General features: G+C 43.5%; 1 protein-coding gene across 1 annotated transcript in view; it reads left to right on the top strand.

Annotated features, from left to right (window-relative positions):
- LOC115777244 (butyrophilin-like protein 2) overlaps positions 1-17,869 on the top strand; it is a 34,916-nt gene that overhangs the window by 13,910 nt on the left and 3,137 nt on the right. The window contains exons 2-3 of the mRNA XM_030725087.1: positions 362-691; positions 16,639-16,968. Coding sequence (XP_030580947.1) covers positions 362-691; positions 16,639-16,968 — 660 coding nt within the window. The remainder of the gene's footprint in view (positions 1-361; positions 692-16,638; positions 16,969-17,869) is intronic.

Genomic DNA, 17,869 nt, shown 5'->3' with positions numbered 1-17,869 from the left:
TCATAGTGTTTTCTTGCTGCTTTGACTAAAGGAACGCTTCTATCAGATTGTTCCAAATGTTCTCACATTGAGCTGTGTGATGAAGTGAGTGTGACACAAACACTCAGACTGTGTTTCTCTGCTTCATCAAGTCCAATCTGCTCCTCACAGACTCAATAAAGTCCTGTCCCACTAACAGCAGCTCCAACAGTCTGTTCACTGCTTTCTTCCTGTCAGTCTTCATCTTTCTGCTGCGTCTCCTCTTCACACTGACCACTTTCTATCTAACAGTGAGCTCCCAGTGAAGCAGCAACATTCAGCCTGTTAGAGGCAACACAAATGTCTCCATCCAAGCTCATGTTGTGCTTTGTTGTCCTCTCAGTCCCCCAGGTGGAGGTGAATAAAGAGGTGGAGTCTGTCCAGCTGCCCTTCACAACCACACTTCACCTGCCTCAAGACGCTAAAGTGGAGTGGATGGAGAACTTCTACAACAGGAAGGTCCACGTGTATCAGAGCGGCTCTGACCAGCCTGAAGAACAGCACCAGGATTACAGAGACCGAACGAAGATGAATGAAGACCTGCTGAAAACTGGAGACCTCAGTCTGACCCTGAGACTCCCCACAGACTGGGACAACAGGACCTACACCTGCACCGTCTACAGCAGGGAGGGAAACCTCCTGCTGAGGAAACAGGTGAAGCTGAGAGTCAGAGGTGAGTGCTGTAGATGCAGGTCAAAGGTCAGAGGTCATGTTTGTTCTCTCAAAGCTTTTAGTTTGAATCTATTTTCAGTTCCTTCAAATAATCTAAATTCTTTGATGTTTTTCTCTCCAAGCCAAAAATGTGGGCGGAGCAACTGTGCGTTTAAATGAACTAAGAAGACGATTAAAAATGAGTTTCAATGATCATCAATTCCAAATCAAAACCTCTGCAGGATTTTAGTTTGGATCAAATCAATAGTTTTGCTCGTTGAGTCCAAATCAATCTAAATGTAGAAACACCAAGAGTTTGAAAGCTGCTCAGATCATTCAAACACTTTGATCCACTCATTTGGATGGTGTCAAAGGTCAGGGTGGAGCAGCCATCAATCTGAGGCTTTTATTGTGAAGGCCAACAGGAATGAGAGTGAAAATGCTGTTTGCTGATCCAGAGGAGCCCATGGGGTCTTTGTGGCTGGATGCAAAGGTTTGTAGGTGTCCTTCTAAAGAGAAGCAGCTTGAAGCTCCAGAGGAGCTGTCTGCAGAAGAAGACAGGGGAAAGAGGAAGTAGCTGAGGCTGCTGGAGGAAAGACAGGAAAAGGAAATGAGCTTTATTTGCTCCTCACACTCACATATTCCCACTTTAGAGCCAGGAAACAAACTGAGCTGTGGATTGATGTTTGTCTCCATGATTTGGGCCCTGGAATCATTTCTTCATCTCCCACTTTAAGACATATTAATGTGAGCCTCACATGTCCCAGAATGGATGGATTTCTATTTGTAGATTGATATTTGGAGGATTTTCTTTCTCTCTTTCTCTGCTGTCACAGCTCTTTGTGAGATTGTAGCAGCTGTAATGTTTGTGTGCTTAAAGCCAGCAGACTGCACTGACACACACTCTAATGTTAGCTGCTGTGTGACTTTGTGTCTGCAAACATTTCTATTGGACACATTGTTGCCTTTATTATATGGCTGCAGAGAGGAGACAGGAAAGTTGGCAGAGAGTGAGGCTCAGTCACACACAGGAAGTGCTCTGGGGTAAGCCCCGCCTTCAGTGCACCTGCTCAGCCAGGCGAGCTGCAGCTTTAACATGTTAGTGTGATTGTGAGTGGATCACAGTGAGTAATGGAGGCAGCAGGAAACTAACAGCTTGTTGTTCTCAGAGGTCAGATGAGTGTTTTTCTCAGCAGTCTGATGGATCTGATGAGACCATGAGAGCAGCTTCAGCTCCTCATCAGAAAGAGTCTGACAGAAGCTCCGCCCTCTGCACCCCCGCAGACTTCTATCAGACTGCTGCAGGTTCCTGAGAGTTCACACAGGAAACTTTATAAACACCAAATGAAGCTCCAAACTATTGAAAAGGCTCAATTAGAAGTTTGGATGAAGGATCACAAAGAGCTCCTTCAGACTCCATGTGAGGTATTAAGAACTGTACATGGATGTTTTCCATCATCCAATAATATCAAAGTGTGACGTAAACAAAGCCTTCAGCTCTCTTTAATGAACAAACAGACTTTGGTCCTCAGAGATGGTCACAGACCTACCAAAGTCTTATTGGTGCCAAACACATGAAGCCTCCACCTCAGTGTGAATAAGGAGCCGTGATGGAGCGATAACCTGCTAACATGAGGAGCAGAGTGAAGGCTCAGGATCTGTGCATGTTCCTCTCTGCTGGTTCAGATCAATGAGAGGAGGACGAAGGAGCAGCAACATGTTTCTGATAGAAGGATCAGTGTTGTGTTAGAAACTGCTGCTGGGACTGTGTGTGCATAAATGTGTGTGTCTGTGAGAGCTCAGCTGGAGGCAGGATTGGTCCAGAGCACAGCTGCTTTATTCCAAACTAACTCCTGGATGGAGCTGGAATCTGTGTGGAACAGCTGACCTGCACCATGTGGACCAGAACACAAACATTATTCAGAGTCAGATCCTGACACATCCATCAGGTTACAGGAACTGTGGCACTTTGTTTTCTTAAAGTCAGGATAACCTGCTGTAAGATTCACACAGGAAGCTAACACGTCATCTTTGTGAGTCCATCAGCTGCAGCATTGGGACACATTTCAGTGCTGCACAGATCTGAGAGCAGGAACAACAAACTGCATCAGAGATTTGTGCTGCTGCAGAGCTGCATGACTCTACAAATGACACTGACATCCTGAAGCACTGCAGGTCCATGGGCTCAGTTTAAAAGTGCACTGATTGGCTGTGTGCGTCTTGTATTGTGGCTCTGACCCTTGACCCAGAGGCTCCTTGTTGGCTTCAGGTCAGTTTACCAGAGTTACATCTAAATCCCAGAATTCCTGAGGAGCAGGAATATGTGGGGCTGTGCTGTAAACACTCAGAGGAGGACTGACATGAAACATGAGCAGAGCACAAAACAAATAAAAATAAAGAAGAATAAATAGCAGCACGGTGGTTAGCGCTGCTGCCTCACAGCTACAATAACATCTAGAAGGCCTGGGTTCGATTCCACCTCGGCCCGGGCCTCTCTGTGTGGAGTCTGCATGTTCTCCCTGTGTCTGTGTTTCCTCCCACAGTCCACAGACCTGCAGTTACTGGAGTTAGCTTAATTAGTCACTCTAAACTGCTCATAGGTGTCAATGGTTGTGTGTGTCTCTGTGTCAGCCCTGCGACAGGCTGGCGACCTGTACAGGGTGGACCCCGCCTCTCACCCTATGACATAGGCATCGCCCACTTTAATCCCGAGGTTTGATTTACTGGAGCCAGGAACCCAGATCCACAGGGGTCTGAGTGGTGCCTCCAAAAACCATCACTTCTGTCTAAAGTTATGAAGCTGAGCCCCACCCAGACCTTCAAGACACATGAGCAGCAAGCTAACAGAGTGTGTGTCAGTATTTTTAGGAGGGACATAAACCTGATTATTGTCCACATAACAGTGGGATCAAATGCTGCTTCATAAGTATGAAACCAAGTGGGAGCAAATAGAGAAGAGAGGGGGGCCTAAAACTGAGCCCTGTGGGACCCCCCAGAGAGGAGCAGAGGAGGATACATGGTCACCAAGGCTGACACACAAAGTTCAGTCTGCCAAGCAGGATCTGAACCACTCCAGGTTCTTCAAAAGGTGTAATCTGGATAAGAATGATCTGGTTTTGGTGATCCATTTTTTCTCTTACATGAAATCCTGCTCCCTTTTGTCCTGGTTCTTCACAGATGAACTGGATCACTCTGATCCAGGTTCAGAGGTTTAAGGATTCCCAAATCTGGATTACCAGTACTTTAACTGGCATGCAGGGGGCGCCAAACTCACCAGCAAATAAAAGATCCTTGATCCCAATGAGCTGGATTGGACCCAGAGGGTCCAATCCAATCCAGCAGTTAGATCTAAAAGTAGAAGAGTAAAGGCCCTTTCACACCGGACGCGTAAATTCCGTGCGAATGTTTTGTGCGTTAAAAATATTTTTCGGACTCTCCTGTTCTTAATGCAGCCGTTCACACCAACCGCGTCATTTCACAGGACGAATTTGCGGCATTTTTTTTTTCGGATCAAGTTCGATTTTTCTGACTTTCGCAAATGAACAAACAGGACTGACCAATCAGAGCGCTGCATTTAGCAGCATGTGAGGTCATAGCTCAAAACGTGCACCAATGTACTGAATATACAGTGATGTGGGAACAATAAAATAATAATATTTTACCTCAGACACACAGCTACACGCTGCTCCGGGTCAGTCGGCTCTCTGATATTATCCTCTGCCTCCTCACATGTGATCCCAACTCTGCCAACAAGAGCTCAAACTGTCCCACTGACATCCTGAAATATGCGCGAAAGCATCCGTGATGCAGCTTCAGCTCCGGGATCAAACCATGAAACTCTCCCTGCTGCTGCTTTCTTATGAGTTGGATGAACCCAGAATCTCTTTCTTCCTTCTCTTATTTAGAAACATCAGGACCATTACATCATCGCTTGATGTCAACTGCATTTTTTTTTTTTCCACCGTGCGTTATATGAGGAGGATTTAGTCGGAAAAACGCAATGCGTCCGGTGTGTATATAGGTGACACGACAGGTTTGCATCCGAAAGATTCGCAATTTCATGTCGTTTTTATGCAACGCATCCGGTGTGAAACGGCCTTAACAGTGACCAGAGTCAGAAACTACAAATATGTCATTAAAGCTCTTCAAAGAGCTGATTCAGAGCTGTGTAAGGTTTAGAGACCATATGGATGGTTTAGAGACCAGACTGGAAAATGTCCTGCTCTCCCAGAAAGGCCATTCATGGACTGTAAACCATCTTCTGAAGGGTTTTAGGGAGAAAGGCTAGTTTGGAGTTATAGGCTGCAGTTAGCAAGAACTGTGGGCTCCAGAGCAGGTCTTTAATCAGAGGAGCACACCTGAGGACAGACTGCTTTGAACCACAGTGAGAACAGAAGGCCCTCCCTCCCTCTTTAAATAGTCGAGGAGGGACAGCATCATTTGGAGAAGCTGAGGGCTTCAGATGACCAACAACCTGCTCTTTTCTTAGTCCATCTGTCACAGGTTTCTGATAATGATGCGAGCCGTCCCTGAACATTTGAAATGACGTCTGCAGTTTGTCCTTTTTACCCGCCAGCCTAAAAAGGCTGATGGGGTCTTAGTGTCACCCTGCTGTGACCTTTGTGGACATTACCTAATTATACTTGCCACAGGTTCCTTATAACCTTATAATCACTGACAGAGGCGAGGATGCAGTACGGCTCTATTTCCTCAGCTGTTCAAACATCGATACAACAACACAGGAGACAGTAATCGATCACCAAACACAGCGATCTATGCAGCCATAACATTATCGAGCACCGAGTGCTCTCTGGAGGATACCACACATCCTGCCAGGCAGCCAACTTTCGACTTTATGAAGGCGATAACTCCAGAACAGAGTAACCCAGGATGTTCAAATTCACACCATAGATGCATCTACTAAACATCTCAGATAAGTTTGAATCGCAGCGACCTTGACCTCAAGGTCAAGTTCAGAGGTCAAGTTTGCTGAAAATCTGGTGAATGTGACCTGAGATTTTCAAAGTCAGAGGCTGAAAGTCATCAAGGACAGCAGGGACAGAGAGCTCATCAGCTGAAGGTGAGATCTGAGCGCTCATAGAAGCGACCTCATCAATGAAAAAGTGAAGAAAGCTTTCAGAAACAGCAGGAGAGGCTCCATACAGACGGTCTGCAGGCACTGAGAGCCGAGTAAACACTCCTAACCTCACATGATGACGGTGACGGTCTGACAGAATCATGTCAGAAGTGTTTTCTTAGTCCATCTTTCACAGGTTTCTGATAATGACCCCAGCCGTCCCTGAACATGTCAAACCTGCAGTTTGTCCTGTTTCCACCTGCACTCAGCTCTGCAGCAGCAGTCTGTCATTCAGCAGGGCAAAGATTCAGTTTTAGGCCGCCTGGTTTTTAATGCAGAGTCTGAACCAGTCTGACAGGTGGAGTGAAACCATGAGCAGAGCTCCTCTGTATGGCTGCACACAGACTCAGGAAGGCTGCAGGTCTGAGTGAAGACGGCCGAGAACATTAACAGAGTCAGAGAGGGTTAAAAAGTCCTCGTTAGTGTTGACTCAATAACCACATCACTGACGTTAGAGTACACACTTTAATGGTTGCCATCAACCACACAAAAAACACACCAACCCAGCTCCCCCCCGCGCACTCCCAAACCCCCCTCCGACACATGCGCAGAAGGATAATAGAACTTAACAATCTCCCCTCTTTCTTTAAAGAATATAGAACAAATTAAAACAACATTTTAACTTTACTTATTTGAACTTAATCTTTAAATTGCCACTCCCCCTCACTAAGGGCTCTCAGCAGTCCAAGTGCAGATGCTCACACTTTTGTTAAGCAGTTAGCAAGCTGCTCTTTGGTAGATGTCCATATGATTTTCTGAATTGTCCCTGAGTCCATTAGTTCTTTGATGCCGCTGATCTCAAGTCGAAGTCTCTTTTCAGTTACAGATTTTGTAGACGTTACAGCATCAAGGAGGGAATGGTTGTCTGTTACACAGATAATGGGCAGGATGTTGTGTGTGCCATCACCAACCATGAGCTCTGAATAGAGTGTAGCTAGAAAGACAGCACTATCAATCCCATCTGCAAGTGCTAAAGTCTCTCCAGCTAATGTGCTTCGTACCACTCTCTTGATCCGTTTTGACTGCCAGCATATAGGTGAAAATTTTCCATCTTCTCCCATCAGCATGATGAAATGTCCACCTTGTGTCACTCCATCTGAGAGGTTTCCCATTGAGGAATCACTGAACACCACTAACTTGTGGTTTTTGTTGTCTCCCAAGTATTGGAACTTCAGGGTAACTTCTTCGGATTTAAGTTTTCTGACCAGTTTGTTTGCACAGTGCAATGTCTGGATTGTAGCATGTTTTGTATTTGACGCCAAGATGGATATGTCACACATGATGTCAGGTCTGCTCTGTCTTGCTACCCACAGTATCTGTCCAATCTTGGATTTTAACATATCCATCTCTGTGTTTGTTAAAGGAGCCTCCCACTGTGGTGCTCTGGTGGGATCTATAAGAATGGGCTGTAGGTTTTTAATGTATGCACGCTGTTGTACTTTTATTTCATTCTGCAGAGAATAAACCTCCATCCCAATGTAGTTGAAGCTGTTATGTTCTTCTCATCCAACTTGAAAAGCAGCTTTCAGTTTGGGGATAACAGCTGAAGAGAACATGTCTGAACCACCCCATACAAAGTCATCCACATGGCATGCAAGATGACTCCTGTGACCTTACAGAAGTCATCTTGCCAGTAGAAGACAGCTGGATCGACTTTTGACACAGTGCCTCCCAGTTTCTGCATGGTTTCTCTCACCTTGTTGTACCAGAACAAGGAAGCATCTGCCAAGCCATACACACATTTATTTAGCTTCCATACAAATCCTTCACTTTTTGCCTCTTGAGGTGGACGGATATACACATCCCGGGTTAAATCTTTACCTTGCAAGAAGGCTGCCTTGATGTCCATGGAGTTCATTTTCCATTTATTTTGACATATGACGGCTATGACCATCTTCAGGGATTCGGAGAAACAAGTGGGTGAATCTTTAGGAAGATCCTGAGTGTTTATTTCTTCAAAGCCTCTTGCAACCAGTCTAGCTTTGGGTACAATTCCCACTTGTGTTTTCTTGAGTGTGCACACCCATCTCGTTGATATGCATTTCTGACCTTCATCCTTTTCCACTGTAAATACATTGTTTGTTTTCCAGTTGTCAAGTTCAGTTTGTTTGGCATGTGAGAAAATATCCTCGTTCACCACTAATATTTCATCTCTGTTGCTGTCGGTGTTTGACTTGACATTTTCAACTATTTCAAGGTTGTTTACCTGTCCCATATCAACTGATCCTGTGGATCCAGCTTTTTCCTCTGGCTCACTGTATTCCAAATTGTACCAGTTTCTGTGTTTCCCACTGGCCTTTCCTGCCCGGCTGGTTATTCTTCCAGAATATTTTTGTTCTGTTTCTTTGTCTGTATATTTAACTACTTGTCCCGCTTTCAGTTTCAGTTCTTCACTGATGGTTGTTGAGTGTGCCAGTGGGAGATCACCCTCTCCAGGCTGTCCTGATTCACAGGAGGATTCGCTGTTTTCTGTAGTGCGATGTGGTTCATCCCTTGTTGATGTCACCTCCTCATGTTCGCTTTCAAAATCAAGAACTGCTGCTGGTGTTTCAAAAGTTTTTTTCTTCCATTTTGATCAGATTTTCCTTCTTAGTTTCTTCCTGTTTTTCTTGTGTTGCATTCACTTTTCTTAGCTTAGACTGGTGTACTCTGACATATGTTCCACCATGCCTGACAAATATTACTACGCCATCTTGGCCAATAACCACGCCTGGACCTTTCCACTCCTGACAGTCTGTACGTTTATAATAGACTTTGTCTCCTGTTTCATATTTTTCATGCGTGGGCCGCAGCTGTTTTCGAAGGGCTCTTCGTATCCTCTCAGAACATTCAGCCTCAGCAAAAGCCTTTCTCATGCAATGCAGTGTTGCAGTCTGATGACCCATCCATGTATTGACATTAGTTTCCAATGCTGGAGGTCTATCAGTTAGGACTGAACGTAGGTTTGGGTTTTGTCCAAAGACAAGTTGATAGGGGCTGTAGCCGTGTACATTGTGCATGCAAGTTTTTGCCATCAAAGCCCAGTCCAGAGCCAGTTTCCAGTCACATTTGTTGTCTCTCTTTACCTTGAGTAACATTTCAGTGAGGATCTGATTGTGTCTTTCCAGGAGGCCGTTGCTCCATGGACTGTATCCTGCAGTGGTTTTAACCTCAGTGTTAAAATGTTCAGCCATGTCTCTTATTTCTTCATTGTTAAATTCACCTCCATTGTCACTGAATAATCTGCGTGGTGGACCATGAATGCTTATCCAGCAGTGAATAAAGTGCTTCACTATCTCTTTGGGTCTTTTCGTGGTGATGATACTTCCTGCACTGAACCTTGTAAAATGATCAATGGCATGTAGATACCACAGTCCTGGATCAAGCTCATGCAGGTCCACAGCTACGGTTTCATTGTATGTTGTAGTCATGGGTAAACCCACTGCAGGTTTGTGTTTTGGTTTACTGTATCGAATGCATATTTCACAGTTTTCCACAATTTCCTTCAGGATTGTAACGCTTTCATCATCAATGTTGCCTGAGCAGGACAAGAGTTTCTGTAATCTGTCAACTGAGGCATGCCCAAATTGTTTATGCAGCTTTAGCAGTACTGCTTTTTTTTCCTTTGTTGTCATGTTTTCTGTCACGATGAGAATTTCATCTTCATCATTTGGTGTCTCGCTTTTTTCAGTTTGACTTTCATTGTTGTTCCTTTCCTTTCTTAAGCTTACACAATAATGTCCAGAAGATGTCAGTTCGAATTTTAAAGGTTGGTCAAACATTGTTGCCTTGTCTTGAGCAATGTCCAAAACAGGACTTGCTCTCTTCAATGATGTTTTGCTCAAAAGCATCGGTATATCTGCTGGAACCACTTCTGTCTCTATTTTGCATCTAGTTTCTCCAATTTTTGCCTGAATGGTCACTTTTCTTATGGATTGCACAATTTTTCCATCCCCAAACCGGAAGGGTTTTGCACTCTTTTCATCTTTAATTTTTAATAATTCTCTCTGGGGTAGTCTACTTACATAATCTGCAAGCCATTTTTCACCACACACAGTTCTTGTACAGGCAGTGTCAATCACAGCAGATCCTAAAGCTTCTACCATGAAAATGTGTGCATCAGAAAAGGATTCATTTGAAAACAGAGTAATGTTACATTCTTCCACATCATCTTTTGATCCCTCAACATTTGTTAGTTTCACATGTTCTCTTTTGTTGGGGCAGTCCTTTGCCCAGTGATAAGTACTTTGGCATATTGCACATTTAGTTCTTCTCCCGTATTTGTCAAGTGGATTAGTTCCTGCAGCTATTCTTGGGCTTTGCTCTGAGTTAGAACTCCGTTCACGTTTGCCTGTGTATTTGGTGAAGAAGGCGGCGTCGCCCTCTAGTGGCGAACAGCCGTTATCGCCAAAAATTCTTTCCAAGGCCGACTTCATGTTTGTAAAAGTAACGGTGGAACAGGCGGTTAGAGCTAGCTGTTTGTCTTTAACGTTTAGCCCTGCGGTGTCTAGGAGCTTGAATGCTAACACTGCATCTGGCAGTTCCATTTTGAACTTACGTAACTTGTTGTATCGCCGTTCAAATTCGATAATGTAATCCATCATGAATGTGTCGCCCTGTCTGTTGATCCGATCAAACTCCGTGTAAGCCTCGTACTGTCGATCCTTTTCTTCTTTTAAAAACACTGAGTCCAGCTTGGTCAAAAGAACAGTCATTCCCGTATTGGCGTTGAGGTCTTGCGCCGCGATTTCCAGCGCGCTTTCCTTAGCTCTTCCTGATAGCGACAGGGTAACCGCTAGAGCCTGCGTCTTTTTGTCCAAGTCTGTAACGAGTCTCCAGATTTCAATCTCATTTTTCCAACTTTCGTAAGATGTCTTCTCATCGAACGATGGAGGAACTTTGTAATTCCCAGCAGCGGCCATCCTCTGCTACCAATGTTGCCTCAATAACCACATCACTGACGTTAGAGTACACACTTTAATGGTTGCCATCAACCACACATAAAACACACCAACCCAGCTCCCCCCGCACACTCCCAAACCCCCCTCCGACACATGCGCAGAAGGATAATAGAACTTAACAGTTAGGAGAACACACATGAACACTGACATCCCAGCAATGAGGATATGGTCATATGAAGGCATCACTTCAGCCAGGAGATCAGAAAGTCCTGATTATATTTGGAGGCTGACACACAAACAGCTCTGAGAGCGACGCAGCTCCAACACGCTCAGTTCAGAGCTGCTGGATCAGGATGAGAGCTGCTCACATTTAAAGATGCTCGTTATTCCGCCTCCTCGACCTCACATCTACAGGCAGTTAGCAGCAATCATGGGGTCAAAGGTCAGTGAAGGTGCTGGACTCTCCAACATTCAGCCACCTCTCAGTCACTCAGAGAGAATCCAATACTCGGGACCTGAAGAAATGCTTTAAGACCAAAGATTTGTTCACTAGCGATCGAGCGTTTAGCGGGTCAATCCTGGCAGGTGGATCTGCATCACTCAGGGAGCCTGACACAGAGGCTGCAGGTTATGGAGACTTACTCCAGCCTCTGGTTCTGATCCCAAAGCTGATTTATCCCATCCAGTCTGCAGCTGTGAAACACAGACTGCATCCACACCTTTTTTTTCCACTTTATTTTTATAATCATATTTATATAATCAGTTAGAACAAATTGTTACAAACAAAACATGCATTTACATATAACCATAGTCAGCAGTTGGGAGCAGCAGTCCAAGCAAAAGTCCATGTTCCTCTTTTTGTTTATTCAATCAAGATTGTCCTGGGTTCTTTGTTGCTGTTCTGTATCGTGTCCATTTTGACCATTTCTTTTGTTGTTGGTCTTCTTGTAGCTTTAAGCGGTGTGTTATCTTTTCCATAAGTTGAATTTCTTCTACCGTCTGTATCCATTGGTCCATAGTAGGAGGGTCTTTTTTTCCCATTTCCTTGTAATTGCCTTTTTACCAGCTACTAGTAGTATATTAACCAAATATCTGTCCGTTTTTGCATACTTTCTTCAGGAACATTACACAGGTATAATGTGGTACAGGTCATAGGAATCTTGTAACCAAGTATTTTCAGGAGCAAATTACTTAACATCTTCCAAAATTGCGTTATTTTATCTCATTTCCAAAAGGTGTGTGTCAGATCTGCCTCTAATTTTCCACGGTCTCGCCAGCAGGGTACACTTTGTTTAACTGTTTACTTTTGATCTTGGGTGAGATAAAAAGTATTACATTTTTCCAGGATAATTCCCTCCAGATCCTTGAATTTGTGGTTGTGGTATGGAACCTCCACATGTTTAGCCATTCTTCATCTGTGATTTTTATGTTAAATTCTGATTCCCATTTTTCTTTTATGTATTTGGTGGAGGATCTGTTTATGAGCAAGTTTTTATATAGCCTGGATATGACTCTAACTTTACTTTCTTCATAGGTGTTGATTATTGTTTGGATTATTTGGTGTACTTCCCTGGTTGGTCTGTCCTGATCTCTTTCATATAATAAGCTCTAAGTTGTAGGTATCTATAAAATTCATTCTTGTTTCTTTAATATTTTGGAAACTCTCCAGCCCTCCGTCTTTCAACAAAATGCACCACGCTGTGATTCCCGTATTTGTCCACTGTTTAAATCCATTGTCATGTTTAGGCAGTATAAAATTACTGTCATATGCTACCCATTTTAATAGTTTAGCATCCTTCTGGATCTTATATTCTCTTATAATGTGGAACCACAATTTCAGCGCAAAGTTTGTAATAGGATCTATTTGCTTTTCTGCCTTTTTGTACATTCCTTGATCTCCTATAATGTTCTGTATTGGGCATCCTGCATGTTCTTATTCTATTTCTTTCCACAAAATAGCTTGTATTACACCAACCTACTATATATCTTAGTTGGGCTGCATAAAAGTATTTTCTGAGGTTGGGGAGTCCCATCCCTCCTTCCTCTTTTGGTAGTGTTGGTAAAATTTTTAAGGGTCTCCATGCTCCTTTTGGCCGAAAATTCCAACCCCATTAAAGCCAAAGTTTCCAGTAAATCACTGGGATGAACAGGTTCCAGTGCAGGCTGTTTATTAGACATCTTAGTTACACAAAACACAGACAGTAACATAGTTGAGACTGAGAAACACACACACACACACACAGACAGAGAAAGATGCGGGAACAAAAAGAGTAGGAGGAGAGGAAAGGACCGTAAGTGAGTGAAGTTAAAAAGTAAGAAGGGAGAAGTAAAGTACAAAAGAGTGGAAGAAAGTAATGAGTGAAAACAGTGAATAAAGTGGGGTGAAAGAAGAAGTAGAAGTCCAGAGTTAAACAGAGTTCAAGAAAGCAAAAAGCCCTCCCAGGAGTGAGTGCCTTGGAGCTGCTGCAAAGAGGAGAGAGGAAGAGCAGAAAGTGCCCCCCTCCCAACTTTACCACTGCCTTTTATTGCCCAAACTCACACCTCCCCCTGCTGTTATCAGGGCCAGTGGGCATAGAAGGATGCTCCCAATCCACTATGAACCGTACTAGTTCGATCCTCATGCAACAGCTCCATGACTTGTTCTCTGGGGGGTGCCAAAACAACCAACTTTCCCACGTGAAAATACCTCCCACTGGAGCACTACCTACTTGACCTCCACACTGGCAATGCTGTGTCAAAAGTGCACTGTGTACAAAGGTGAGCCTCTAAATATGAGTGCAGTTCTACTAGTGGAAAAACCCAAGGCCCTGGCTGAGCAGGCGTCAGTCCTTTCCACTCACCTAAAGCATGCAGTGTTCCAGTGTGTGAGTGACAATATAGGTGACAAATAATATATACTGTGACCATTAATTCAGATTAATATAGGTACTAATAAATGATATAGTAAAATACCAGTATCAGATGATAAAAATATCCAACAATAGCTGAAGAGTCTCCAGTCTTATTCTAGGCTTTTTGCCCTTCCAAATAAGCCTTGTTATTATTTTATTGCAGTTATTGAATTGGGACTGGGGACCTCTACTGGTAGGGACTGGAACAGATACAGAAGCCTTGGCAGAACATTCATTTTGATTATTTCAACTTTTGAGCTGAGATCTAGCTATAAAATGGTCCACTTTTCAATGTCTTTTAGTATTTCTTCATTCAACTTGCCATAATTTGCTTTATACAGCTTAGATAATCTGTTATCTGGACCCCTAGATATTCAATTTTCTTTAGTTTCCAATTAGAGTTAAATCACTCTAGTATTTCTTTTGGTGGGTTGTAGTTTAATGTTTGTCTTGTTAATATTTATTTTACAGTGTATTATTGTCCAAACTTTCCTAGTAGTGACATCAATATAGGCAGAGATCTACTTGGTTGTTCGAGATAAACTATGACATCATCTGTGAAAAGTCCTATTTTTTGTTCTATTCCATTCACCCTCACTCCTATGATATCTTGGTCTTGTGTAATAGCTTGTGCTATAGGCTCTATGAAGGGATCAGAAAGTGTGGGTGACAGACAGCATCCTTACCTTGTTGATCTCTGCAATTTGACTCTGTCTGTCAAGTTTCCATTAATTTTGACCCTAGCTGTCAGCTGCTGATTAAGCGTCTTAATAAGTTGTATTGATTTGTTATTAAACCAAAATCTTTCTAATACACTGTATAAAAATTCCTCAATTGACACAATCAAATGCTTTCTCAGCATCAGTGCTTACTAATATGGTGCTCCTTTTATTTTTCCTTGCTTGGTTTACCACATATAACGTTCTCCTAATATTATCATGTGTCTGTCTTGTATAAAACCGGTTTGGTCTTCCACTGTTCTTTCTGATATAAGTGAGTTCAATCTTTTGGATATTATTCTTGTGTATATTTTATAGTCCACATTTAATAATGAGATTGGACTATAACTTGCACAGAGTTCTTTATCTTTCCCTGGTTTCAGTATAACTGTGATTATTGCCTCTGTCCAAGATGGAGGTATTTTTCCATTTTACAGAGTCCAATTAAAGGATGCTAGAAGTAGCTCCTCTCTAAAGATTTTATACCACTCTGCAGGGTATCCATCACTTCCTGGTGATTTATTGTTTTTTAGTTTATTTAACCTCCTCGATTGTAATTTCAGCACTTAGTTTGTTGTTTTGTATGGATCCACACTTTATAAGGATTGTGACAGGAGGATCTCCATGCTCAGTGATCTTCAGGTCAGTCATCTGAGACCAGCATTAATGAGATCATGTGTGCCAAATGCAATATCAGCCTCTTGAGCAGTGCCATCTAGTGGCTGTCATGGAGCAGCATGATTGGACAGCTGTGCCTTTATGCTGTGTGGTGAGTGAGGAGTTGAGTGGTGTTAAATAGGAGTCTTTGGTTCTGGAGGTGGAGCTGACCTTAAATGGTCTCATTGCTCATGGTGAACAGGCAGGTGTCTACATTCCAAATCTAACCGTCTCTGAAAGCCTGCGTCTGTCTGTGACTTCATCATCACGTCTTTCTGTGTCTGAAGGTCATCGTGCTCTGAATCTGCAGGACTCAGGAGCTCTGATCAGCAGCTTCTCTGGGTTTGCTCCACACAGATGTTAGATTTGTGTAGCTCGGTGTGCAGTTTCAGTGAGAGACTCACATCAATCAGTGAGTTTCACATGTTTCAGCAGCTCTCAGTTCACTCAGAGGATGAATACAGTTCATGTGATCATTACAGATGTTACAAACAGCAGCTGATGAACATCTTTGTCTCTGTTAATAAAGTTGGAGCACTTCAAATATATATACAGGTGATGTTCAGCGTGAGGACTGTGTCTCCTGATAGGTCAGAGCTGGATGCTCCTCTGAATGCTCGTCTTGTGTGCAAACAGAGCAGCATCAGCAGGTACAGGAGTCTGTGAGAGTGTCCATGGTAACAGCTTCCTCCTCCTGCCAGCATGTGTGATGTAGAGGAGTCAGAGTGCAGCGTGAAGAAGGTCTGAATCGCTCCTTCAGCACGTTAGCAAAGAAAGCCTCCATGATGGAGAGGAGACGTCAGCTCCTGCCACGGCCGCTTTCATCAAACAGGAAGTTGAACAGGTGGAGGCTCAGCAGCACTTTCACATTAACATCTGTGAGAAATCACTTGGTTGGCTGAATGTCCAAAGTTGAAGCAGCTGTGTTTCTGATCCACCACCTTCATGTTTCCTTCATATTTGAACCCCCCTGTAGATACTGACAGGTAACCATGTCACACAGAGCTCAGCCTTTGAATCCAGCTGTGAGTTTGGATTTCACATTGAATCTACTGTTTTAAATCCAGCTGTAGGCCTGTGTTTGTGAGCTCATTAACAGCAGTTTGTTTAGACCTGCTGCTCCTCACAGGACAGCCACTACAAACATCTGATTGGATAGAATATGATGCATTACTGCACATTCAACACCATAGAAACATGTGCAGCAGTAATATTGCTCCATATCACACTGATGCCAACATGTTTGTGCACAATAACTACTTTGACTTTGGATCCTTTCTCTACAGTTTGGCAGTACTGCAGTTTTGTGTGCAGTCAGGTGTTTTCATAGTGTTTTCTTGCTGCTTTGACTAAAGGAACGCTTCTATCAGATTGTTCCAAATGTTCTCACATTGAGCTGTGTGATGAAGTGAGTGTGACACAAACACTCAGACTGTGTTTCTCTGCTTCATCAAGTCCAATCTGCTCCTCACAGACTCAATAAAGTCCTGTCCCACTAACAGCAGCTCCAACAGTCTGTTCACTGCTTTCTTCCTGTCAGTCTTCATCTTTCTGCTGCGTCTCCTCTTCACACTGACCACTTTCTATCTAACAGTGAGCTCCCAGTGAAGCAGCAACATTCAGCCTGTTAGAGGCAACACAAATGTCTCCATCCAAGCTCATGTTGTGCTTTGTTGTCCTCTCAGTCCCCCAGGTGGAGGTGGAGGACGGGGTGGAGACTGTCCAGCTGCCCATCAGAACCACACTTGACCTGCCTCAAGATGCTAAAGTGGAGTGGATGGAGGACAATTACAACATGATGGTCCACGTGTATCAGAGCGGCTCTGACCAGCCTGAAGAACAGCACCAGGCTTACAGAGACCGAACGAAGATGAATGAAGACCTGCTGAAAACTGGAGACCTCAGTCTGACCCTGAAACTCCCCACAGATGGAGACAACAGGACCTACACCTGCACCGTCTACAGCAGGGAGGGAAACATCCTGCTGAGGAAACAGGTGGAGCTGAGAGTCAGAGGTGAGTGCTGTAGATGCAGGTCAAAGGTCAGAGGTCATGTTTGTTCTCTCAAAGCTTTTAGTTTGAATCTATTTTCAGTTCCTTCAAATAATCTAAATTCTTTGATGTTTTTCTCTCCAAGCCAAAAATGTGGGCGGAGCAACTGTGCGTTTAAATGAACTAAGAAGACGATTAAAAATGAGTTTCAATGATCATCAATTCCAATCAAATCCTCTGCAGGATTTTAGTTTGGATCAAATCAATAGTTTTGCTCGTTGAGTCCAAATCAATCTAAATGTAGAAACACCAAGAGTTTGAAAGCTGCTCAGATCATTCAAACACTTTGATCCACTCATTTGGATGGTGTCAAAGGTCAGGGTGGAGCAGCCATCAATCTGAGGCTTTTATTGTGAAGGCCAACAGGAATGAGAGTGAAAATGCTGTTTGCTGATCCAGAGGAGCCCATGGGGTCTTTGTGGCTGGATGCAAAGGTTTGTAGGTGTCCTTCTAAAGAGAAGCAGCTTGAAGCTCCAGAGGAGCTGTCTGCAGAAGAAGACAGGGGAAAGAGGAAGAAGCTGAGGCTGCTGGAGGAAAGACAGGAAAAGGAAATGAGCTTTATTTGCTCCTCACACTCACATATTCCCACTTTAGAGCCAGGAAACAAACTGAGCTGTGGATTGATGTTTGTCTCCATGATTTGGGCCCTGGAATCATTTCTTCATCTCCCACTTTAAGACATATTAATGTGAGCCTCACATGTCCCAGAATGGATGGATTTCTATTTGTAGATTGATATTTGGAGGATTTTCTTTCTCTCTTTCTCTGCTGTCACAGCTCTTTGTGAGATTGTAGCAGCTGTAATGTTTGTGTGCTTAAAGCCAGCAGACTGCACTGACACACACTCTAATGTTAGCTGCTGTGT

The sequence above is a fragment of the Archocentrus centrarchus genome, unplaced genomic scaffold (genome assembly GCF_007364275.1).
Source record: "Archocentrus centrarchus isolate MPI-CPG fArcCen1 unplaced genomic scaffold, fArcCen1 scaffold_45_ctg1, whole genome shotgun sequence".
Taxonomy (NCBI): domain Eukaryota; kingdom Metazoa; phylum Chordata; class Actinopteri; order Cichliformes; family Cichlidae; genus Archocentrus; species Archocentrus centrarchus.
The sequence above is the reverse complement of the archived record's forward strand: the minus strand, read 5'-3'. Positions and strand labels throughout refer to the sequence as shown.